The 26,343-nt window shown below is 40.7% G+C and overlaps 1 protein-coding gene across 1 annotated transcript in view; it reads left to right on the forward strand.

The window, feature by feature from the left end:
• The window catches only part of LOC109482291 (RNA-binding protein 20-like), a 44,099-nt gene that overhangs the window by 4,404 nt on the left and 13,352 nt on the right, over positions 1-26,343 (forward strand). Inside the window, exons 2-5 of the mRNA XM_019784977.1 lie at positions 17,027-17,248; positions 20,404-20,484; positions 21,085-21,147; positions 25,226-25,434. Coding sequence (XP_019640536.1) covers positions 17,027-17,248; positions 20,404-20,484; positions 21,085-21,147; positions 25,226-25,434 — 575 coding nt within the window. The remainder of the gene's footprint in view (positions 1-17,026; positions 17,249-20,403; positions 20,485-21,084; positions 21,148-25,225; positions 25,435-26,343) is intronic.

Genomic DNA, 26,343 nt, shown 5'->3' on the forward strand with positions numbered 1-26,343 from the left:
CGAAAATTTGTAAGAAAGAAAATAAATAAATTTTATAGCAACAATACAAAATATTAAGGCGATACGGTAGAAACACTCCAGAGAACAAACTTTAAGATTGGCAAGCATCTGCCGGTAATTAATTTTAATATTAAAGCGAGAAACTTAGCCTTGCATAATTTGATCATACCGAAAAGAGATTGTTAGACGCATTTGTAAATCCAAAGAGGAGGGGGGCAGTCAGTTTGACTACTAAATATTGTTAAACAGCGCGTCAAAGCACAATTAGATTGATCACCCTTGCCCATGGTACTTTTAGCTATACTATTTTCCTGTAACTCTATGACTAATACTCATAACATTGCTGATATTTTTTTTAATTATATGGCGTAAATACTGAGGCACGGTACGTACCTGAGAGCTGGAATGCTCGTTGTAGGAGCCTGCATGCCCTTTTTCCTGAGGCGTAATCGGACCATTTAAGTCTTCGTAATCCGTTGGCAGTCGCCCTCCAAATCAATGAAATTCGTAATATTATATTAGCCTTAATGCATAAAGTTTTAATATCTCTGAGAATTTTACTTAATTCGTAATCGGTGGCGAAAATTTTGCGTAATCCGTAATCACTATCACCCCCATACATGCCCTCTAGTACATCCGGGGGCTTCCAAGAGCAACATGAACAGCGACATCTAGCGATGTAGTGAAATAGTACATCTTCCGGTTAGTAAATATGGCGGTGGGCCGGATACTCTCTCTCTTCACAGCCAAGGGCGTATATTTCGGCAAAAGGGTACTTTAAAAGTTTCTTTAGTGTGGAAACTTAGCAACAATGTAGTGGACCACAATTAAAACATCGTTGTTGGAATATTTGTCCACTAATTACAGACGTTGCGCGAGCGCAAATGTTTTACTTGTCATCTACATTAACATAATTTATGCGATTCATTCATCAAGGCCATTATGTCAATTTTTATAATCTTCTGAGAATCACTTTGGGCATACAGTAGTACAGATTAATTATTTTTTAGACAATTCAAGTCTAATTTTTGATAACTTTGTCATATAAGAATTGCGTTTATGTGATCTGGTAGGTCCATCCCACAATAAAAAATGCAAACATAATAGATAAACATTGAATGCAACACCCAATGTTTTACTTGTCATCAACATTAACATAATTTATGCGATTCATTCATCAAGGCCATTATGTCAATTTTTATAATCTTCTGAGAATCACTTTGGGCATACAGTAGTACAGATTAATTATTTTTTAGACAATTCAAGTCTAATTTTTGATAACTTTGTCATATAAGAATTGCGTTTATGTGATCTGGTAGGTCCATCCCACAATAAAAAGTGCAAACATAATAGATAAACATTGAATGCAACACCCAAACGAAAATGTTCACCCAACGAAGGGTTGATGGAAGCATTGTTTTCGTATGTTTACGTTTGCCGCCGCATGGCGGCAAACGTAAAAAACATGTTGGTTAAACCGTCACATGTCAGTTCAACAGTCGCATGTTGGTTAAAGTGACAGACGTATGTTGGCTAAACAGGCGCATGTCAGCTAAACAGTTGCATTTCGGTTGAACTTAAACAGTTGCATGTTGGTTAAACCATCGCATGTCAGTTCAACAGTCACATGTCGGTTGAACAGTCCCGTGTTGGTTAAACAGGCGCATACCGGCTAAACAGTCGCATGTCGGTTAAACAGCCGCGTGATGGTTAAACAGTCCCGTGTTGGTTAAACAGACGCATGTCGGTCAAACTTGCATGTCAGTTAAACAGTCGCGTGTCACTTAAACAGTTACATGTCAGTTAAACAGTCGCGTGTCGGTTAAACAGTCGCATGTCGGTTAAACAGTTACATGTCGGTTAAACGGTTGCATGTCAGTTAAACAGTTGCGTGTCGATTAAACAGTTACATGTTAGTTAAACAGTCACGTGCTGGTTAAACAGTCTCATGTCCGTTAACCATTTCATGTTGGTTAACTTGTCTAACAAGGAAAACGGTCAAGTGTTGTTTTTTCCATGAAGCATCACGCAACAGTCTACCATCACCACAGTCTAAAGCAGACTCTCCCCCATCTACACATGGTTCTTGATGTCTTGCTTCATTTCCACATACCAGTCTTCTTCCATGCTGTTTCCTGTCACTGAGGAATCAATTACCCCACCCCTCCCCCCCCACCCCCCAGGGGTTACACCTTTCATCCCCCACATCCCCGCGGACACCTGGGCGGACAGGAAGTCACCTTTGACCCCCGGGAGGTCTCCCCCACTGGTCCCCAGGGTCAGCCTTATTGATGTGATTAACACAGATTTTATATCATATTGTACAGCAGTGGCTTTTGTATGCAAAAAAGTTCCTTGCTGATATTTGGTGGAAATCTTTACATTGAAAAGATGGCACCTATTTCCTCATTGAACTCAGGTGAAAATGAGCACAATAAATTAGTTTCAGTTACAGTACGAATGTCCTCTTGGAAGAGGGCCTGCATGGGGGGGGGAGGTAATTAAGAACTAGGCAAAATTTTCGCCGCCGATTATGAATTTCGTTAAATTCTCAGAGCTTATTCTAACAATTTTGCATTATGGCTAATGTACTGATTATGCATTACGGTGATGTGATTTTGGGCGTCTGCCTACGGATTAAGAAGACTAAAAAGGCCCGATTACGCTTTACAAAAAGGCATGCAAAGCTAGCTGCATCCCCCCGTTAAAGGAGAGCAACACCTTGAGCATACGTGTATTTAAGATCCACCTACACTTCTCAAAAAGAGTAGGGGTCCATTGCAATATATTTGTATAATTCAATATTGATCTTCACAATGCAACATGACCAAACTGCATTGCTTCTAGTACCCAATTTTTAAAACTAAGTACAATTTATATTATGTTCTACATCTATGTTAAACGCTTTCATATCGCTATATTGCTGTGTGCAGGCCAAACTTCTGAATGGCCTCCCTTTGTACAAATGCCTACAATATGTACCTACCATCGCTACATCTACCATAGACAAAGACCCACAAGTGGTTCGTACTTTTACACACAGAGTTCATACTTTTGAAAATGACCTTGAGAAAAGGGTATTTGACCTGGTAATAAAAAGGGCAAATGGTGAACCCCATGTTGACCCCACCACATGGAGGGATGCGAAAATAGACACTGACCTTGCCTTCTTACAATCGCGTCACATGGACTAGGATTCAAGAATGGAAATTTATTACTTTCTTCTTCAAATAACATAGAGGAGGATTATCACTTCAAAGAGAAATTCTAGCATCTGTTCTGTGTGACTCTATTTAAAGAAAACTGTGTCCTTGTGTTAGGCAGAACTTTTCTGAATTTGACTGGAGACCACAACTGGTACAATCAATGCCCAAGTAGGTAGAGTGTTTGCCTTGTGTTTGGTAGGTTGTGAGTTCGATTCCCGGCCGAGTCATACCAAAGACATTAAAAAAACTGCCTTCTCTGCTACTGTAACATTGTCATCTTTTGGGAAGGAGTATTGGTATAAGCAACTTCTTGGTATAACTGTACTAAATACATACCACCACCACTGAACTTGCCCCCCAGTATTGTAGTGACTGCACAATAGTGTGGCCCAAGGGCTATAGAATAAGAGATGGGTGCTGCTCTATTCACCAATTGGGGTTGGGAGGACTTAAACTTTTCTTACAAACTTTTAACATTATAGTGACCTATGTATTTGAGTTTGAAACCAACAAGTTCTGCACCACTGTCTAGTGACCGGAGGGTAAAATACCTTCCGTAATTGGGCCACATATTTTCCCTATTTATATGTATGTATAACATAAACTGAGACATGTATGATATGTGGCGGCTTGCGAAATTGGATACAGCTTTGACGTGGGGTATGCCACGTCTGATGCATCCTTCCTACATGTATCTGTGCTGAGATAGTGGTGTTCAAAAGTGCAACCATTTTTTTATTGGTGGTGAAATGGGCCTCCCTCTTGTATCCAGAACCATGCCTAATAGCACTGCCTATCCAGTTCTATATGCCTGAATGTGTTAGGGATCTGGCACAGTTCTGGATACTCTCTGTGTATCCAAGAACATAGATTTGCTCCAGGTACAGTTCTGGATATGAGGGAATCATCCAGAACCATGACGACTGAGCATTGGTTCTGGATAAAGCACGGTTCTGGATACAAGATTTTCTGGATACATCACTCCATTGGGAGATTGTATGTCACCCATCCCTAACAATTAAATCCCTTATACTTACACAATAATACACCTGACCACCAATGTCTTTTGCTATTTAAGAACTATTGATCTGTGATTTGCTGCTCTACTAAACTTGACAGAGAGTTCAAAAGGTATGGATCGGTCTTAGCTCAAACCTTTCCTGCATTAAGTCTAAAACCTTCCAGCATTGAAAACAGCTGGGAAAAGTATTAGAATGTAATCAATGTAACATGGAGAGTAGGCTTGAACTCTGGTCGGAGGCCTGTCCTGGCGGTATGATACCTTAACCTCACTTTGTGCCCACAAGTCTCTTAACCGTCTACATGACACAGCTTATCAAGCCTAACTGGACCTTTGGTCAGAGCAATTTACCTGCTTAAACCCAACCCTTCTGGTGTATCTTCTTAAGTTACTACCTTAATTCTAAAACTTCCAACTTCATCAAGTGAGAGTGTAGTAGAGACGTGTATTTTAGTTACCAAGAAAAACACAGTCTCTCTTGGCACACGCACATATGAAATTTGAACCTCAATTTAGAGAATCTGTAACTAACAGTCCTTCTACTGAAAGTCTTAGTTGTATATAAATCAGAACTGAAGCGATCATTTTTTAATATCTGACTGCAGTGTTCAAAAGAGAGAATTTGAGCAATAGCTGAGGGTTTGGGATCTTCAAGAAGCTTTTAAAGGCTACTTGGAATCTTCCAGAAAATTGCAGTTTTCACGCACTGTTAGATGAACAATGAGGCGTGAACAAGACCTTTAACATCACAATGGTGGGCAGTGCTATCCCATCTGTGTTTAACTGTGTACAAAAGGTTCATCATTATCTAGAGAAGAAAACATGTAGTTACAGATACACGTTTCAATACACATTCCTAGACTTCCCATATGGCTCAGTAATGGTATGGTAAGCCTGTAGTATTAACACAGCATGTTAATATTGTGACCTTTGCAGCCTTTAATTTTATCCAGGGATGGTCAATTTTTTCCTTTCTTCTTCCAAAAATAAGAAAGAGAACAGAGGAATGCAAAGAACCCCATAGGTTTACTTATCTATACTTACATGTACCTATACTTCTGTGTATGTAGTATTGTTTTGGGTGGCTGAGCTGTGGGTTTCAACTTTGTGTATCTGTCCAGACAGAGTAGGTTGACAGCAAGTGGGTGCGGGAAGGTTGTCAAGCAAAATGACTAGTTTAAATGTCTCCGAATCTGGTCAGGAGCCAGCAAGAAGTAGGGGTAGACATGGGGGGAGTTCAGGAAGCTGAGAATTGCACATATTCCTGGAAGTCTAAATTCTTTGCCTTTAAAAAATTTTGCCTTTACTGCCACATCATGAAGGAAAAGACGAAAATCTTGACCTATGAAAAAGTATTTCTTTGTTTTGTCCTTGGCTACCTGCCAGGTCTAAGAAGAGACCTGTTTCTTATTTGATCCCAGACTGACACAAGTTCACACAACCATATACCTTGTGGGATAGATGTCTGCAACACCAAGGCTGGTACCTTTTTTTTTATGAAAAAAATAAAAGGCTGCATTGTATATACACATACATGATGTAGCAGGCATACAGTAGCACCCAATCATTTATCGTAAAATGTGTCATCATAAATCATGAATTACTATTACAGTGGCAGCCAGTTAATTGCAAAACGCTTATAAGAAAAAGTCTGCTAATTGAAAAGAATTGTGAAAACCCAAACCGTTTCCCATTGACACCATTGTTTATCACGCCCCTTATTTGAAAAGCCAATGCCGGCTATTTGAAAAAAAAAATTGTCAAGTTGCAACACATTTTCAACCAAAAACATGCCAAACAAATCACCAAAATCGGCGGAAAATTTCTTATATCAAGACATCAAGCCGCCAAAAGGGACGAAGTTGTCTGTTTTGAACCACAAAGGAGGCCGAAATTTACGTTGATCGAGCGGTCGGGCGCACATCGGCACTACGTAATGAGAAGCGCGAGCCGGTTCATAGCCGCCAAATGCGGCATGCTTTTGTGTTCTTTTAGCCTGTTTATTCCAAGAACGTTTAATTTCTCATACAACTCATTTTTTAATCATCAAAACCATGTCTCTACTTGTGTACTGCGCCATTATTTTGAGTTTATTTCGACTGCGACACGGCGCTATCGCCGCTTCAACACGCCAAATGTGCCGCGAAAAAACACCGCATGGGATGATGGGATACTGCTACCCACGCCGCGTCCGCCATCTTTGTTTACTTCCCTGAACGCTAATGCGAGAGATCCCCGTCAACTATCGCAAATTTCCATGTAACCTACGGACATCGTGAGCTAAAAAGTCATTAACATTGAAATGAACAGTTTATTGTTGCATTCGTTACGATAATTTTCGTGTGCTAGCCGGAGTTTCTGAAAATTAAGCGATCGAAGCGATCCTTTGTGAATTGTGCTATCGACTGCTTTCATGACGATCGTCTGCATTTTTGTCTGTACGCTACTTGATTGAAGTTTTCCGTTAATCAAACTTTATTTTTTGCTACTTTCGTGATGTAAAAGTACGTACAGGCTGATGATTGTGCATGTATTCGTTGCTTGTTTTGTACGTAGCAAACGTAGCATAATTTGTTTATTCGTTCGAGTAGAGCCTGCCGATAGCACATGATGTCTAACGTATCGCGGCGTTCTTCCAGTCTTGGAAAAAACGAAAAAATACGTGTGTACGTCAACGAAAAAATTAAAAGCAAATTTACCGATCTCAATAAAGTTCACTGTTTTTAATGCGTAAATGTGACTCGTGTTTGTATTCTTTGTGTCGTTATGTGTTCGATGCCCTGTCCACCCCCCACCCCCATAGTTTCAATGAAGGCCGAGAGTTTGAGCCTCAGAGTCTCTTAATCGGAAAGGCCGGGTATTTGAAAAAAATGTGCTGACAAATTGGCTTTTCAAATAAGCGGCTTCTACTGTAATAGAAAAATATGCAATAAAACCAATCACCGTTTTTACTGCTGCCTTGACACAAATTTTCATGACCACAAAAATGCTGACATCGAATTTCCCATTCAGCTAAGTCTTTGAGGTCACACTATTATATTGTAACATTGTTTTCTTTTCTATCTTGGATAGGAAATTTTTGGCCTACTTTTTATGCCACCTACATTGTAAATCAGGGCCACAGCACTTTTCCAGACCATCAAATTTCATTGTTAGTGCATACCCACAGGAAGGACATTACACAACCTTGTAAGTACATTTTGTACTGCGATGACGGGCTTGTATAATATGTTTTCCACATGGGCTTTACGACTTCCGCCCTAGGTCCGCCCTGCTTCCTTTCGTTGATGCACAGTCCAGACAAATCTTTCCACAGAATAAATCCTTGTTTAGCACACTGGGAGTGCATGGCAGCCTAGAATTTTTTAACTGGTTGACTGACAAGTTTGGTGGTTTGCAATGTGTAACGTGCAAATTCAAAAACATGTACATGTATGTAGGGACATATTGACATAAGTCATATAGTCTTCTGAGACTGACTGACAGAGATTGACATAGAATTGCAGTGTGTCAATAGTAAAATTGGAGCTGTGCGGGTATTTCTGACGTCTACCAGCACATATCCATGTACTGGGTTTACATATACATGTACATGTACAGGTGAATGTGGATTTTCATTTGCTGCATTGACTGTTGCTACCTTTGAAGTATAAAAAGAAATAATGGTAATAGTTTCTGAACAGTTTTTTTGGATGTTGAACGCTTCCTATCTTCTGGACATTTAATACAGGTAAAATTTGTCTGATACAGGTTGATTTTTTAATGCCAGTGCAGGTATGCAGAAATAGGTATTTTGAGCCCTGGAAACCCTAACATGCAGAAGCAATTGTTTCCATGTACAAAGGCTTCTACAGCTGTCCTTGAATGTGGCCCAGAACTAAACAATTTGAAGCACAAGGTGTTGAGGTCCTACCCTCTTTGGGGGGCAAATAGGGACAAGCATGTATGACTGGGGATTTGGCATAATAGCAGCACATGTTTTAATCCCTAAGAGAAAAACTACACAAATGGCTCAGGGCAGGGGTTGAGACTTGAGGTTCCACCTCATCAAAATACCTGCCAACACGGGAGTGTTTCAACAAAAACAAGTTTTTCCAAAATTCAAAACCGTGACGCACATCCGTACTCAAGTTGCGGAAACAATGTCGGAAGGACTCAGAGCCTGTCAAATCGAGTATTGTCGAGTTGACTGGTACTAATCTTTATTTACTGTTTGAAAATAAATTGTTGTAAATGTTTATAATTCTGTTCAAATTTTCCCTTTCAAATACGGTCGAACCTGTACTACAGACCACCTCTACATAACATAAGCTAAAGCGCTACCTGGCCAAGGTGACCACTTTTAGGTGGTCCCTTCTATAATTTTTTCCATAAATGACACAAGCATTAAGAATTCTGTCTCTTGTGACTTGTCCACATAGACTGGATATAATTGGTCCCCTTAATTGTCTTTTTGGTAGTTTTGACTACTCCAAATGCAACCAAGGTTGAAACTGACAAGCATGCCTGGTGGACTGGCTGTCTCGCCTGTTACCATGGTAACTGTCCTGTCAATCATCTGCCTGGCCCTGTTACATGGCTCATCACAACCTCCACCACAAGTGGTTCATTAGAGCCATCTTCAATTACACCACATCTGTCCTAAAGGAGAACAGACTGGTGGAAATGCAACAAGCTACAGGTCAGGAGCATGCCCGTAGCCGGGGGGGGGGGTTCGGACAAACCCCCCACAAGACTCAAAGGTCCACTTTTTGGTCCACGTTTTATCTAAAGGTCCAAGATTTTTCTTTAAAAGATGGACTGATTTGTGTCACCAGTGAGGCTGGAATTGTAGAAAAACGGCTCACTTTGTCATTGAAAAAAGTTATCTCTGATTTTTTCTTTGAAATCCTCTAAAAAAAATGCAGGAAATGCTATTTCAGAAGGTTCATTTTTCAAAAGTCAAGAGGCCTGGTGGGCACCACTCCATCCTACAAGGACGAAAGTTGTGGATAGTGCCTTTCCCAAGGGCAAAACATCTGGGCATGTAACTGGGGATCGAACCTGGGACCTGTTGGTTCTGAGCAAACCACTCTGACCATTTCGCTAAGACAGTTATGTAAATGTAAATTAAAAATGGAATTCTATCAACAAGTTAAAAACTGAAAGAGAAAAAGGAAAATAGCTGTCCAGAAATTCTGTGTTTGAAAATATGTGGAGATATAACAAGCTTAATTTGGTTTTGTGAAAACAAAGGTTTGATTCCAGAATCATCATTTACTACATAGAGAGCCCAGAAGAAGAGGTCGTTGACCTTTGGAGCTTCCTTGAGGCTGAATCAAATGAAATCCAGGAGAAATGAACTTGGCATTAAAATGTGGGGACCAACAAAACATGTCTGGAATGCTGATGAACTTCTAACTCAAACCAGGCGACTCTTCTGAGCACAAAATCATCAAGCCCCTCTACAAGTCAACATCAGGACCGCTCCCTGGCAAAATACCAGGAATAAAGATCATTCTGGAATGAAAAGATAACATGGTAAGATGTGGCCTTTCTCCTGATGTTAATTGGTTCCACAGCCAAAAACAGATGCCAATTTCACAGAAGATGCTATCTTCTTCCTTTGAAGCCAATTTCAAATCTTGCTCGAACTTGACCTTTCATCAAGCTAATGTGTCGTGCCAGACAGTGTGCTATACTCCTAGGACAAGTCCTGATGTGGTTCATATTATCAGAGTTACAAAATAATGAAGGTTAACTGTTAAAAGGCCTTGCTTACTTCAAGGGATGATTGCAAGAAACAAGGAACTCAGAAATGAAGATTAAATAAATGGAATTGTGACAAACAACCCAGTTCTCTATATTAAAGGCACTAGAAGCAATTTCTGGGCAGTAAACCTGGATTTTCAAAGTCAAATTTTCTGGTCATTACCTCCGTTGAGAAGGTTATGTGTTACTACAAGATACAATAACAAATGCATACTATTAGGAGTTGGCGATTTTTAAAACTGATGATAACTAGGGTTATGGTACTTGGTACTTGGTAGGTAGGTTGGGGTTGGTACAATAATGGTCAAGGTCAATTATGGGTAATCTAGCAGCTTTGTGTGGTACTGCAGCAGTATACATGGGTACAGTATGTTATAGACATACATGTAGTACAGTCTAGCCATCCAAGGATACTCTAATAATGGTGTGCACAAGTTATACAATATAAGCCACCTTTACATATACTGTATACGTCAAGGAAGCTAGGATATGTTTTACTTCTATCAGCAATTTACTTTTAGATGGTAACCACCTGAAATAAGAAGTCTGTTAAGAAAGAAGTTAATTCTATGATTAGCATGTTGCCTTGCAAAAGGATACACACTTGAGACTATCATCAGAGAAATTTCTGTCAGACATTCTGTGTTTGATTGAGGGGGAGGGGGGTGAGGGCACGTAGGTGTCACTAACAGTGCAAGCCAATCCTACAAGATAAATGTCCCTTGTGGTACTGATAAAGATATCATATACTGTTGTTCCTGCAGTTGTACAGAAAACTAGCGTAAGAAAAGTCTTCTTTATACAAGGCAAGGAAGCAAGGTACCAGCTGGTGCAAAAAAGGGAGCTAGAAAAATTTGTTGCTATTACGATCATTTTGGCATGCTATGTAGAATTAATTACAATTCACAAATAATTTACCGATGATGCTCAATCAATGTTGAATTAGACCAACTATAATAAACAGTGAATCAACATACATGTACTGTGGCTTCTTAATTATCCCTTTTGGAAAAAAAGCATGTGCAGTCCCTCTTACATTAGTTCACGTTTAAGTAGTCATTCTCCTCACTTTTAATATCATTATAAAACAGTAAATACTAGAGCATAGGAGATTGTAATGATATTTCTTTCCTAGACAACTGATACACATCCTCGAAAAGTTACAGGTGCAGTAAAGCAACTTCACCTTACTCCCTGACATCTGTGCCATATATTGTCCTTGTCCAAGAATACCCCTGGAAAGTCCTTACGTAACAATTTTGGCACAAAAGTGATGGGGAGGTAGAATAACAATCATATGTTTCTATCTACATGGTACTTCCCGGATATGACCACAGTATGGTTTCCAAGAAAGCAATGCCAATACCATATGTCAGTTCAGTCTGCTCTGGTCTTCATTACACTGTAATATTACTTGATGTGCCAAAATATACATGTATTTCAGCACACGCTCTTTTCTTTCAACATCATTAACAAGTAGTTTTTCTTGGCAGAGAACAGATAAATTGGTATTATGTGCCAAGTTACTGAAAAAAAATACCTATCCCTTGTATTAGATAGACATTTATTAATCTTAGATGAAAACAAGTAAAGTAATATTTGAGGTGCAAATTATCTTTTAGCATTGTATTCTCTTCTCTCAACATCATTAAGAAGTAGTTAGGTGTTTTTTCTTGTCACAGAAAACAGATACATGTAAAAACTACTCAGGCTCAGTACTGTGGAATAACTTATCAACTGAGCTAAGAACGGCCACGTCAGTTGCAGCTTTTAAAAACCGGCTGCGTCAAGTCACAAGTTAGAAATTAGAATGACTAAATTTGTGAACTGAAATTTGGATGCTTGATACTGATGAGTTATACGAACCGAGATAGTGTTTGGTTTTTTGTATACTTTGTATATATTTATATTGTAATGATACGACTGATTGTAACTGAACGGAAGAATTTGCGAAGACCCCTGACCTACCTCCCCTTGACCTCTTGAAAAACGGTATAGGCCGAAGAGTTGTATTGCTACACAAGTGTACTGTACATTTTCAAGGTGAAATAAAGGTTGAAAAAAATCTCAAAACACTAGGTTAAAGGTTATCCATGGAGATTCTGAGCCAAGATACAAATCTTGTCTCAGACCTTTGGTCTTACATGTAAGTTGGCCAGTATTAAGATATTCCAAGTTCAAGTTAATTGCACAGAAACTGCAATGTAATTTAGTATTATCTACACATTCAAGCTATACTACTGATAGAAGACACAGAGGCACGTTATCATCATGGCAGAAAATATCCATTTTTAGGATAATCTTTACAATTTTTTAATGTATTCTCATATACATATAAATTTACAATGCTGATAAACGATACATACATGTATTGCATTGATGTTAAATATACTGCCAGTGACTTTTATGAATTTTACTTCAAGTTTGTTGCTGCCAAAACAGGATTTTGTGCCTTCCTCTCTCTGGGAGTCTTCCCCCATGTGAATCTGATTCCAGACACGTGTAGACTGTAGATTTGGGGCACTTCCAACTTGGGTTACAACTAAAATACAAGTTTTAATATAAGGACTACCTAATACCTTCAATCTAAGGTTACCTTAAATCCTGTCCAGGAATGCATTATGTGCATGTAGTATATAATAAGTAGTAATGTTGCCAAGATGTTAGTATTGAATAGCGGTATCAGGTAACAAGCATATTTTTAAACCCTATTCCTGCTGCCTAACTCTGTAAGTACTGGAGAATTGATAGCCAAATGGCTACTTCGATGTGCAAAAGGTATATGGCCAGTGCAGGTTAGGTGCAGGTAGGCATCAGAAATACCTGCACAGCTCCAATTTAACCTGCACTAACCTGCATATACCCAGTACATGGACCAGTGCAGGTTAGGTGCAGGTAGACATCAGAAATACCTGCACAGCTCCAGTTTTACCTGCACTAACCTGCACATACCCAGTACATGGACCAGTGCAGGTTAGGTGCAGGTAGACATCAGAAATACCTGCACAGCTCCAGTTTTACCTGCACTAACCTGCACATACCCAGTACATGGACCAGTACAGGTTAGGTGCAGGTAGACATCAGAAATACCTGCACAGCTCCAATTTAACCTGCACTAACCTGCATATACCCAGTACAAGGACCAGTTCAGGTTAGATGCAGGTAGACATCAGAAATACCTGCACAGCTCCAGTTTTACCTGCACTAACCTGCATATACCCAGTACATGGACCAGTTCAGGTTAGATGCAGGTAGACATCAGAAATACCTGCACAGCTCCAGTTTTACCTGCACTAAGGCCACAACAAGTTATTTTTATGGATGACATCAGCGCGCGCATTAATTTTCGCCTGATTTGGGGGGAAAAAAATTTGTTGCCTTCTGACATTGGTCAACATGCCGAAAATGGGCAAAGATGTCTGTTGCCATGCCGGAAGGTGGATGGCAGATAACTATGAAGGAGACAAGAAAAGGCTCTGATTTAAATTAAAAGTTTTGTTTCTTTCTTTGATGCAGTGATATGTGATGTTGGCTGTGTATATGTGATGTTCCCACTGAATCAAAACCATTTGTACAATGATTGAGTCAAAATTTTGAAATGTAGGAACCTTGTTTTTTGGGGCCCGCCTTGTTTTTTTTTTTGCCAGCTCGCATTAGGTTTGGAGTCTGCAGAGGATGTCATCCATGAAATTTACTTGCTGTGGCCTAACCTGCGTATGCAGGTGGCAATTCCCACCAGGAACACCTGATGAAAGTGTGTACTGATTGATGTGTAACCCAGCTGGTGTGGAGTAATCTGGGACAGGGAGAATTTATTACCGTCTCCACCTCTGCCTGCCATTAGCCTGACCCTGTGACATTAACAATTCATTACATCAACAGGTGGCATAGCAAAGGTAGCTGCAAGGCACACTTCAGTAAGCCTGTATAGCTTACTCAGCAGCGTCTATCTTTCCAACATTTGATGGAATTTTGCCGCTCATGACAGACAAAAATTTTGCAGAATCCTCTATTTTTGACAGGCAAAAATAGGTGTGTAAAGATAGGGAAACAAAGATTTATTAATATGACAAATTGACAATAAACTAAGTTTGGTCTACAAGCAAAATTTGCTTTCAAAATTATCAGAGCGTTAAGATTTCACAATTTTCCCGGGGGAACATATGTAATCCCCCCCTCCAAATCCTACGATTTTTTTGCCACAGTAAAGTTACGTCAAACCAAATTGAGGTGATGGAAAAAATTCAGCCTGGCTAGAACACTGCCACAATATCTGTAAAATTTGGCTTCATCTCTCCAATTACTTTAGCAATCTCTTAAAGTCAAGCTCAAGCATCTCAATCCCTAATTTCCTTCACACTCAGAAGGGGGTCCACATGCCCTTTTTATGTAGAGCGTAATCGGTCGTTTTAATTCTACGTACAGCGTAGACGGACCACTCTAATTCAACGTAGAGCGTAATTGGCGCGTTTTGCATAGAGCGTATTCCGAGTTTTAATGCTACGTATAATAAATGCGTTGTAGCCACTTGAAATTTATTGTAAAGCGTAATCGCTACTGTAGCGTAACATGTAGCCGGATCTCAAAATTTAGCGTAGAGCGTTGTCGGGACCCCCCATGCAGGCCCCCTCAGAAGAACTGAGAAAAGTGTCAGGGTAAACAGCTGTGTCTACTTGAATCCTCATCATCTGTCTTGGCTTACTGTGAAGACATTTATTTACCAAGATGACCTGACAAGAACATTTCTTGGGGCTCCTTAATAGATGAGATTGACCTAGTTTTTCTCTCAAGATTTACCTCTGCATATCTTGAAAGGAAATGTCTGTTCTAAGTTAAGAAAGAACATGTGAAACTGTTAAAATCAGTCTAACCCACTCAAAGTAGACTACTTGTATCTTGTCTAATGAATGTTTGCACCTCATGAACCTTTACACACTGGCTCCAAGAGGGCCTGCAAGGGGGGGTAGTGATTACGAATTACGCAAAATTTTCGCCGCATATTACGAATTACGCTAAAGTCTCAGAGCTGATTACGACTTTACGATTTGCGGCTAATGTCCAATTACGAATTAAGTTGATTTTTGTGGAGGCTGCCTACGAATTACGAAGTCTAAAACGGCCTGATTACACCTTACGAAAAAGGGCTTGCAGGCCCTCCTCCAATTGTCCTCAAGCGAAAATGCTATCATAGGGGTCCTGCAAGCCCTTTTCCATAGAGCGTAATCCGCCGTTTTAATTCTACGTAATGCATTGTAGCCACTTGGAATTTATCGTAAAGCGTAATCATAGTGTGAAACATAAACCATAGAGAAAGTTCTGTTGTACAATCAAGTGATAATCCATTCTATGATGTAATTCAATCGGGTATTACCCCATGATGATACAATACAGTCTCAATACATTCACGAAAACCCAAGACACTTCCTGGAAGTATAAAGTCTCTGCTTTCTTGTTCCACTAAAATGAATCATTATCAAAGACACATTTTCCATGCCCGTAGCCAGGGAGGTTATCTCTGATTTTTTTCTCTGAAATCCTCTCAAAAATGCAGGAAATGGCATTTCAGAAGGTTCATTTTTCAAAATTTTCCGGGGGCCCCCTAAAAACTCACGCCTTCGGCACTCGCGGGTCCCCTCAAGCAGTGGGAAGAACCCCCCCATTCAAAATCCTGGCTACGGGCATGCTGTTCTTTCATTAAGTTGCTGTTCCACTCATGACTTCAAAGTCTTTTGTACATACATGTACATGTCTATTGTGTATCTAGCTTTATCCTGAAAGTGTCCAACAGACAAGATAACAGTCCCAGACTGGATACCAGTGCAGGACACCAGACATCCTAACCATCCCTCTGGTTATCAGGTCATCTGGAGGTCATATAAACTGTTTATCATACGGCTGGCTCTTGGGTCAACTCTGAGCTACTGTATGAAACTGAATCACTCAGGGTGCATAGCTACATGCAGTCAGGCACACATTCTGGGTTAATCCTGACCATGCTGGGTGGAAGTCCTCTGTAAGCACGGGGTTCTCTCGGCTATTACTGCTATTCGCTTGGTCTCACGGATTTGTAAAACCCACATACGTACAGTATCGACATTCATCCATGCATTCAGGCAATGTACGGGTCCTACAACAGTCACTGTATGCTTGGATTTGTTCATGTATCTTGTGATAATATATTTGTCTAAAAATACATCTGACCCTGACCTCATGAACTAAATGAAAAGCAGGCCAATTTGAGTGCTCAAATGAACAAACAAACAAACACTATGAAACAGACCAGAAACTGACACACTTTGCATTTAATTGCGATATATGGTAGTGACAAAAGCTACCATTTATTGGGAGCTTTTTTTTTCAATGCTACATATTGTAAGTTGATATTGGGCCACACTTAAATTTATTTTCTTCCTTCTCTGATATTATTACTAGAAATTAAAATCAGTCAAAACATGAGTCTGACCATATAAACTCTTCGTATGGACATTCCTCTAAGACAATTTCATGTTGACTTTTAAGTTCCACATCATATGTTTAAAAAATTTTGAGAAAAGACAAGTGAAATTGGTCTGGTCCTTAGGAAATCAGACAGTGAGATTAAACCTGTACATACATGTACCGTGCATGTACATGTACAGGATTACACAGTACACATTCCTGATACCTCCATACCACATCTTTACTTTACACGACTTTCCTCACTTTACTCAGGTGGAAATGAGTACCTAGCTTCGGCTAGGGACGTCCATCGGATAGGACGTTAAATGGAGGTCCCGTGTTTTGGGAGAGCCACACCCCATGCACATTAAAGATCCCACCACACCTTTCGAAAAAGAGTAGGGGCCATGCCCCGGTGTGCGATGGTCCAAATAATTGTCTGATTATTCACTAGGACTCAAGGAAGAGTAGTGTGAAATTCACACTAATGGAGATCCTAAACAAACAAACAAACATCTTACTACCCAGAGCCTGTCATTTCAGATCAACATACAAAGATGACAAAAATGTATATCTTCTTGATATTTATGTTATTCCTTTCCTATCCCAGCAGAGGAGTCGCTATCCAAGCGGCGGGGACCGTGGTTGGAGTGGGAACAGCGAGAGGAGCTGGAGCCGCGACCGCCGGACGCCGGAGTCTGACCAGCGGAGCGATGAGGGGAGGAGAGAGGAGGATGATGGTCCTGAGGTGAAGAAGTCCCGAGTAGACACCACCGCGTACGATCCATCCGAACCCACACCTGATGATGATGATGTCAGCAATCCTGATCAGGTAAAAAAAAAATTTAACGGCTCTCGGTGGCAAATGTGCTGATGTTGACACATTGATGCACCAAATCTGTAGCATATTTTTGGCACACAGTTAGACAGATTAGCCTAAGACTAGGCTCGGTGGGCGTCACTCCACCGTACAGGTGGGGAAGTCGTGTAAAGTGCCTTTCCCAAGGGCATAACGTCGGGCCACGGTGAGTATCGAACCCGGGACTTATTGGTTCCGAGTCCAACACTCTGACCGTTGTGCCATACTCGCCACTAATCGGGTAAACACAAGACAGACATGTGGAATTTCTGCAAATATGTTTTGTGTGTTCAAACATGGATGGATACAACATAAATTAGCACCTCTAATTCTAAACAAGTCCATCAATGTTTTAGTACTTTACAGCAGAATAGAAGTCAGCCATTCAGTCTCCAGAAGATAAAACAGTAAGGAAAAGTAGAAACATGAAAAACTCTGGTGCCTAGGAATTGGACCCGGGGTGCCAGCTTCAGAACCCAATGCACTAACCACTATACCAAAAGGTCCATTGGATTTGGAGTGGGTCAGTTAGTGGTATGAATCCAATTGTTACAGTACTCCCCTCATTTCTTTTTTATATTCGTCCTTGAATCTCCAAGTTTGATATCCCTGTGCGGCACACTTTGCCATTACTCCCAAGGAGTTGAGTTGAATTTCATCGCACAAAAAATGTATTATGACGGTAGTTGGCAAACATTACCAACTATACGGAAAAAAAATAGAAATAGAATTTGAAGTTCAACACATTCATATTTAAGGACGTTGAAACAAAAGAGAAATCATTTAAGTAGTCGGAAGAAATCTTACCGACTGCTTGAATGGAATAGTCCAATGAGAGATAAATCACCCTGTCTCTAAGTTGTGGACAAGTTTTTAAAGAGCCTGCATGTTGAGACAGAATGGTGCCACATGGCTTGGCCCATGTCCCTGTGATGTGAAATGTCCCGTATAAACTGAGACTGATGCACAGCAGACCTGACCTGGTTACCTTGTGGGCAGATGTACATTTTGTACTCGCTCTTAGACTTAGCCTGGACGCCAGACCCATAACACACAAGGCGCAGTATTACCCTGGGATATATATAATAATAATATACTGTTCTTGGTGACAAATGAATACAGTTCTAACTGGTATTAAACTGTCATTGGCACACCAAATCAGTGTGTGACATCGTTAGTCTTAAAAGTTCCGTTCCATCGTGCCTTGTCTGCTGCCTGTTCCCGCAGCCATTTCAGCATGTAGGGCGCCGTCTGGACATTCTGATGGAAGTACAGCTTCACATCATCAACCAGGCAGTCGAGAAGGCCTCCATGGGGCCTACATTGTACCTCTCCTAGGTGTGAGTTTCTTACCCTGGGAGCCAGACTAGATATAAGGCCATTAGCTGGTTGCCTTTGGTGGCCAGAAGCATTGCGCCCCGCCCATCTAAATTACCGTTACTTGAGCCAGATCCTGGCCCAGAGTTAGCCAGTGTGCCCGTATCAAGGCCTAACTGAGGGCGGCTGTGGTATAATTTCCTTGGGGGCATGTTTGCCTGTGTAGGCCCTTGAAACAGTCTGACACCCAGGCTAATCCCCTCTGTATTTGAGAGGGAAATCTTTAACCTGGGTTCCATTAAAAATTCCCAATCCTCCTCCAACCCTACATACCAGACATTGTACAGTGTAGGGCTTGAAATAGTCTGTTTCGAAATAAAATTGAAAATTACCTGTACCAGATAAATTTTACCTGCACCACTCAGAATTTAGGAAGTAGTGATCATACTAACAACTGTTGAGAAACCATTGCCAATTCATTTCTTTTACACTATCATAGGTGGCAAGAGTCTATGCAGCAACCAAAAGTAATGTATGCCTAAATGTATCGGTACATAGACAGTCCAAATACAACTTGTACCTGCACAGCTCCAATTTTACCTGCATTAACATCCATAAAATTATGCAGATTGTATTTCCAGCCCTCTACTCACTCTGCTTTGAGAGGGAAGTCTTTAATCTGGGTTCTTTCTAATATCTCCAACCCTCCCCCAACCCTACATACCAGACATTGTACAGGGAGATAAGTGCCAACTTGACACACTGACTGAGCTATCTTAATTGGTATAATGAGTACTCCAGGGTCTAAACCACATACATGCAGTTCTCGACATTACCACCTGTTAACTGTTGTACTGCCTGGGGTCACTTCTGACACTGGCTTTAAACGATCGTGTGAAGTTGTTAACATGTATGTTCTGTCTGCAAAATGTCTTGGCTGCTTGGATTTCTATTTTGTTTGGACATTTCATTTGTTATCAACTAAATATCTTTGAAAAATAAAGATATTTTGTAGAGCAAATTCAACATTGTACAATACTAGAGACTGATATAGGAGGGCCTGCAAAGAGGGATCCCGACAACGCTCTACGCTGAATTCGGAAGCCTCTCGATTACGCTTTACAATAAATTCCAAGTGGCTACAACACATTACGTAGGATTAAAACGGCGAATACGCTCTACACAAAATGCACCAATCGTCCATCTACGCTCTACGTAGAATTAAAACGGCCAATTACCCTCTATGGAAAAGGGCTTGCAGGTCCCCATATAGCCGATTCTACATGTTTCCCCTGAAAACCTTTGCTGTTCTGGTTGACTCAGTAAACTGCTTTAAAACATGTGACTTGTTTAGAATTAGAGGTGCCAATCTTAAATTCTTGGCACTGGTCACTCCAGATGGTCGACAGTTGTCTTTTATCTTTCATCAGTTTTCCAGGCCTATATACACAGTTCATTCACCTCAGTCTTTTCCTTTGGTTCCCCAAACGTTTTGTCTTGTGGCCTAGAATCATTATTTAGCCACTTAGCTATAGTCAATTTTCTTGATTGTAATCGCAAACTTTTATAAGATATTTAGTCTCATTTTTTAAAGCTCGCTACATGTATTGTGACACTTTGAGGATATATTACATGCAGGTGTTGCATGCACTTTACATAAAAGACAAAGGAAGGTAAATTGAAGCTCTATCATCAATTCTTCTTTTTGGCCTTTTTTGCATATAATCAAGTACTAGTATTCTGCCTTTTCAATGACCTAACACTACAGGTATTTTGCAAGGTGCTCAAGTTGTCCTCTGTGTTTTGTCCAGGTGCCTGCAAGTGACATCCAGGTGACCATTCAGCAGGGTGGGGAGGGCAGGACAGTCAACGATGACAGGCCAGGACAACAGGTGTTTGTTTCTTTTGCATAACCGGAAAAGCATCTTTAGCCGTAAAACAACAGTTTTGTATAGTAAGGCCACAGCAAGTAAATTTTATGTATGACATCCTCCGCAGACTCCAAATCTAATGCGAGCGGGCGAAAAAAAACAAGGTTCCTACATTTTTAGATTTTGACTCAATTATTGTACAAATGGTTTTGTTTCAGTGGGAATATCACATATACACAGCAAGCATCACATATCACTGCATCAAAGTAAGAAACAAAACATTAAATCAGAGCCTTGTCTTGTTTCCTCTCCTCTTTGGACATCCACATTCCGGCATGGCAACAAACAAAATTTCTTGTTTTTTTTTTTCCAAAATCAGGCGAAAATTAATGCGTGCGCTGATGTCATCCATAAAAATTACTTGCTGTGGCCTTAGACGTAATACAACAGTTTTGTACAGTCAGTACAAGCTGTTTAGACAAGACTATTAAGTTTGATCCACTAACATCAAGATGGACCCCGTAATAACTCTTTTCAATAAGTGTGTTGAGTTTTTTTAAAGTGCTCAAGGAGTGGTTCTCCTCTTCGATATTGTAATGCCTCTTACTTCTTCTGTTCCAGAGCCCTGAACAACAGAAGATCTACATTTGTTATGCCTGCAACGCCAAGTGCTACAACCTTAGGGTAAGACATGGGGCTAGCATTAACATTTAATCCCTAACATCCCTATGTTCCTTTCATGTCCAAACATAGGGTGGGCCAGGGTTATTGGTTAGGGTTAGGGTTAGAGTTAGCGTTAGCGTTAGCATTAGGTTGTTTTGGAACAAAGAAGTCTAACTAAAAGGAATGTACATGTAGAAAGCACAGTTTAAGCCATCACATGAAGACCAATATTGAACATACATGTAGGATCGAGACTTACAAAAGTAGGAATTTGCAATTTTCTGAGTAGGGGATTTTCAGTCTTCGGAAATAACAGGAATATACATGTAACTAATGCTTGGATTACTGTTAAGTGCAACGCAGATTTATATGTACAGTCCCCCTTTCTTTGTTGGTGTTTTATTCAATTTTCTTAACAGTAGTTGTTGTAACATTTATTTAACCTAACTGAGCATTCAAACCAACTTAAACTGTAGTTTGACTTCAAAGGGAAGTAGAAGTGAGGCAATCCCATAATCCCCTGACTGACTGAGTTACTAATGAAGAAATCCTTGCTAACGAGGTTACAAACAGGGAATGTGAGCTGAGCTTTCAACCTCTAAGTAACTCAATAAGAAGGAAAAGCAGAATCTAAGAACCAGTCAGCATATGATTAACTTCATTCCTTGAAGAGAAAAGTTGAACAACTTTAGGAGGCCTTGCTGTTAACTTAACCTTCAACCTGCTAAGGTAGCTGTTTGGCTATAAATTTGTATTGGTAATAGGGTAAGGCAGCAGGGAGAAGATTCATGATTAGAGGTTAAAGTTTTTCTACTTTAATCTTCTCCCTTCTGCCTAACAGAGCTGCCTAACCAATAGAAAATAGCCAAAGGACTACTTTCGTTGGTGTGCTATAGGTTAAACAAAAGGACAAAAGTGTTCATATGAGACTAACACTGTACCTAGATAAAACCTGAGCTAAGCACATTATTATGCCATCAAGCTGTGACATATACAGTGTATACTAAAATACATGTATAAGGCAAACATAAACACTGGCAAGTTCTCAGAGTGTCCAGAGGTCTGGGTCAGAAGACGAAAGAGCCAGCCAAAATCACATCCACTTGAAAACATAGAACCCAGAACAAGTAGTTAATCCTCATTTGCTACCCCTCACATGTCATCGTACATTAGATCAGCATCCAGATAACTGTAGGGATTTGTAACATATCCTCTTGACTTGGGATCTGTGTTACCGTTTTGAATGACACGAGTTGACCTGGTTCAGAACCTGGCCTTGCTACGGACATGCCGCAAAGCCTGACTGAACATGTCCGCATGAAAGGTACACACACACTTGTGTGCCTCTCCTGATAGTGATAACTGTACTACTTCTGTAGGGGTTTGTAATATTTCCTCTTGACTTGGGATCTGTGTTACCGTTTTGAATGACACAAGTTGACCTGGTTCAGAACCTGGCCTTGCTACAGACATGCCGCAAAGCCTGGCTGAACATGTCCGCATGAAAGGTACACACGCACTTGTGTGCCTCTCCTGATAACTGTACTACTTCTGTAGGGGTTTGTAATATTTCCTCTTGACTTGGGATCTGTGTTACCGTTTTGAATGACACAAGTTGACCTGGTTCAGAACCTGGCCTTGCTACGGACATGCCGCAAAGCCTGGCTGAACATGTCCGCATGAAAGGTACACACACACTTCTTCAGATAACTATAGGGATTCTTAACATTTCCTCTTAGGCCACACAAATTTAATTTCTTGGTTAACGGATTCGCCGCTTAATTTTTTTCTGATTTGCAAATAAAAATAAAAATTCAGAATCAACTGCAAAATGCTCATATTTTTCCCTGAACAGTTGAAAACAGTCCTTTTCTTATTACTTGTTACAGTCATTCCATCTTTCAATGCAGTGGTATCATTAAAAGTTCAAAATTCATTGCTTAAATTTTGAACCTGCCTGGTGTGTTGACTTCATAGCTCCTATCGTACCATTTTGGGCCATAATAGGATGTCTAGGCCTGTTTTTTTTTTGTTTTTTTTTCGCCCGCCCGCTCCATTATTTTCCTAGAAAAATCCGTTAACCAAGAAATTAAATTGGTGTGGCCTTAGCTTGGGATCTGTGTTACCGTTTTGAATGACACGAGTTGACCTGGTTCAGAACCTGGCCTTGCTACGGACATGCCGCAAAGCCTGGATGAACATGTCTGCTTGAAAGGTACACACGCACTTGTGTGCCTCTTCTGACATTGGCCGAGTCACTTTACCCTTGAAGGATTAAGTTGTCAGACCCAGTCCGTGCTCCAAGAAGGTCATGTTTAAAATCGTGATGCAGGAGTTGACAGGCCAAATTTTCAGTATCATCACATTCCTCCGAAACTAAGTTACATCAAACTATCATGATGTAATTCAATCGGGTATTACGCCATGATCATACTATACAGTATTATAAGTTCCAGTACATTTCACTGATACCTAAAACACATATATGCAAGATACTGAAGTCTGACATCTCTGATTTCTTGTAAGAGGAACTGTCAGGACATGCCAGACTGCTCTTGGCATGTGTCAGCAACTTTAACCTTGATGTTCTACATGTCGGGATCTTAAGACGTCTTGTGTTGCATGGAGGAAATTGTAACCAGAAGGAAAAGTCAAAGGCTGGTCTTATCTGTTTAGCCTGGTGAAGGAAACTGTCTTGGAGGAATGCTGTAGTCTACCAGAGGCTAGAACAAGCCTGAAGATCATGAGAGTCTTAGAACAAGCCTTGAGAAGTCCATTGTAATTCAGTATACTTACAGAACCTTTTTCCATGAGGAATAGTGAAACATTTTAATTCACTGTATAATCATAGCCAGCCACTTTACTTTCAACATTAAATTCTTTGTGAAGAGTACTGGCAGTTCACTTTCATTCCAATTTAGCATACTTTATCTCTTATCCTGAATTCATTGTTAAGCATTTTGAAAAATTATTCAAATTGCCAGATTACCAAAAAATCATAACTTAGCGTCCTAGTTTTGGGTCAGATCTTGCCTTCAAAAGAACATTCCAAAGAAGTCGCTTCCAAAGCTTTATACAAGTCTACATAAAATTAAGTGTTGCCAGCCTGTCAGAATTTACTGCATTATTGCCACTCCTAAATTTACTGTTAAGCATTGCCAGACCCCCCCCCCCCCCACACACACACACGTTGTCCCCTCTAGCTTTAAGATTCCATCCAATGAACATGATTGATACTGACAGAGGCTGCCTTTGTTCTGGTCAGACATGATGTATGTGGTTTGGAGTGTCCACTCCTGGTGTTAGCTTTGTGGTCAGGGCTGTTTAGTCAGGTGGGAGAGTTCAAAATCCACACAGGAACCAACTGGCGTGGTCTCCGGAACCATTTGTTAATAGGTTTGCCAGGTTCAGGGACATTGTACCCAGTTTCAGAGACAAGTATTTGAGACAAGTTCCAAAAGGCCACATTCAGAAATTACTAATTAAAAATGGCAACTGCCATCCATTACAAGCATGTAATGCATATTAGTAGCTCCTTTTCTTCTTCCTTACTTTCATTGGAAGAGTCTTTTTGATTAAAGAACACAAAGTCACATTTGATAATATTGTCCACAGCAACATGTTTAAAAAGCTGTATTCTACCTTTCCTGCAATTTTTCCAATTATAAATCAATGCTGTGAGTGACATTGTCTAACCATCTAGGCTTCAAGAAATACTGTGAGATACTATGCAACATGGTCATGAAGAGTGTTTAACACTTTTTAATTACATAATGTTCAGGTACAGGTTTGCTCTGGGTGGTAGAACATGGTATGAGGTTGCCAGAAATGTGTACTGTATGAAACATGGTATGAAACATGAAACATAGTGTAATACCGCAGCACTGTACATCATACAATCTTATGACTGACACAATCCATTCTATGGTGTAATTCAAAAGATTTATGATCATATGATGTAATTCCAGTTATTTCAAAATACCACAAATGTCCAATTATTTCACTGCAGACGCCTGAAATCTCTGATTTCTTCTTGTTAGGGAGACGAAGACCAGGACATTTTGCAAGCTAATGTTGAACCTTCGTTTTTTCTTACCAGAACTACGAGGCCCACATGACAGGGAACCGTCACCGCCAGCAGATGCTGAAGATCCAGGAGTTTACCCAGATGAGGGTCCAGCAGGCCACGGCACACATGCAGGCCAGGATGAAGGCAGAACAGCATCTCCGCAAGATAGAGGGGCAGGGACTGGGGTCTACATCCAGCTCAGGATCAGGGAGGCATAGTAGCCTGAGCAGTGGGAAAAGGTGAGTGATGGAGAAGACTGATAAAAAAACACAGGATAGGATGGAGGCAGAACATCTCCGTAAGATAGAAGGACAGTACTGAGGTCTACACAATGTACATCCAGCTTAGGATCAGGGAGGCATAGTAGCCTTAGTAGTGGGAAAAGGTGAGTGTCACTAGGATGAAGGCAGAACAACATCTCCGTAAAATAGAGGGGCAGGGACTGGGCTCAACATCAGGCTCTGGATCAGGGAGGCATAGTAGCCTTAGCAGTGGGAAAAGGTGAGTGATGGAGAAGACTGATAAAGAAAACACAGGATAGGATGAAGGCAGAACAACATCGCCGTAAGATAGAGGGGCAGGGACTGGTATCAACATCAGGGTCTGGATCAGGGAGGCATAGTAGCCTGAGCAGTGGGAAAAGGTGAGTGATGGAGAAGACTGATAAAAACACACAGGATGAAGGCAGAACAACATCGCCGTAAGATAGAGGGGCAGGGACTGGGGTCTACATCAGGATCTGGATCAGGGAGGCATAGTAGCCTGAGCAGTGGGAAAAGGTGAGTGATGGAGAAGACTGATAAGAAAAAACACAGAATAGGATGAAGGCAGAACAACATCTCTGTAAGATAGAGGGGCAGGGACTGGGCTCTACATCAGGCTCTGGATCAGGGAGGCATAGTAGCCTGAGCAGTGGGAAAAGGTGAGTGATGGAGAAGACTGATAAAAAACACAGGATAGGATGAAGGCAGAACAACATCGCCGTAAGATAGAGGGGCAGGGACTGGTATCAACATCAGGGTCTGGATCAGGGAGGCATAGTAGCTTTAGCAGTGGGAAAAGGTGAGTGATGGAAAAGACTGATCTAGGATAAAGGCAGAACAACATCCGCTGCAGTACCGTAGCAAGCCGCCAGTGGGCTCAAAATC

The sequence above is a fragment of the Branchiostoma belcheri genome, unplaced genomic scaffold, assembly GCF_001625305.1.
Source record: "Branchiostoma belcheri isolate BF01 breed outbred unplaced genomic scaffold, Haploidv18h27 scaffold6, whole genome shotgun sequence".
In the NCBI taxonomy this organism is placed as follows: domain Eukaryota; kingdom Metazoa; phylum Chordata; class Leptocardii; order Amphioxiformes; family Branchiostomatidae; genus Branchiostoma; species Branchiostoma belcheri.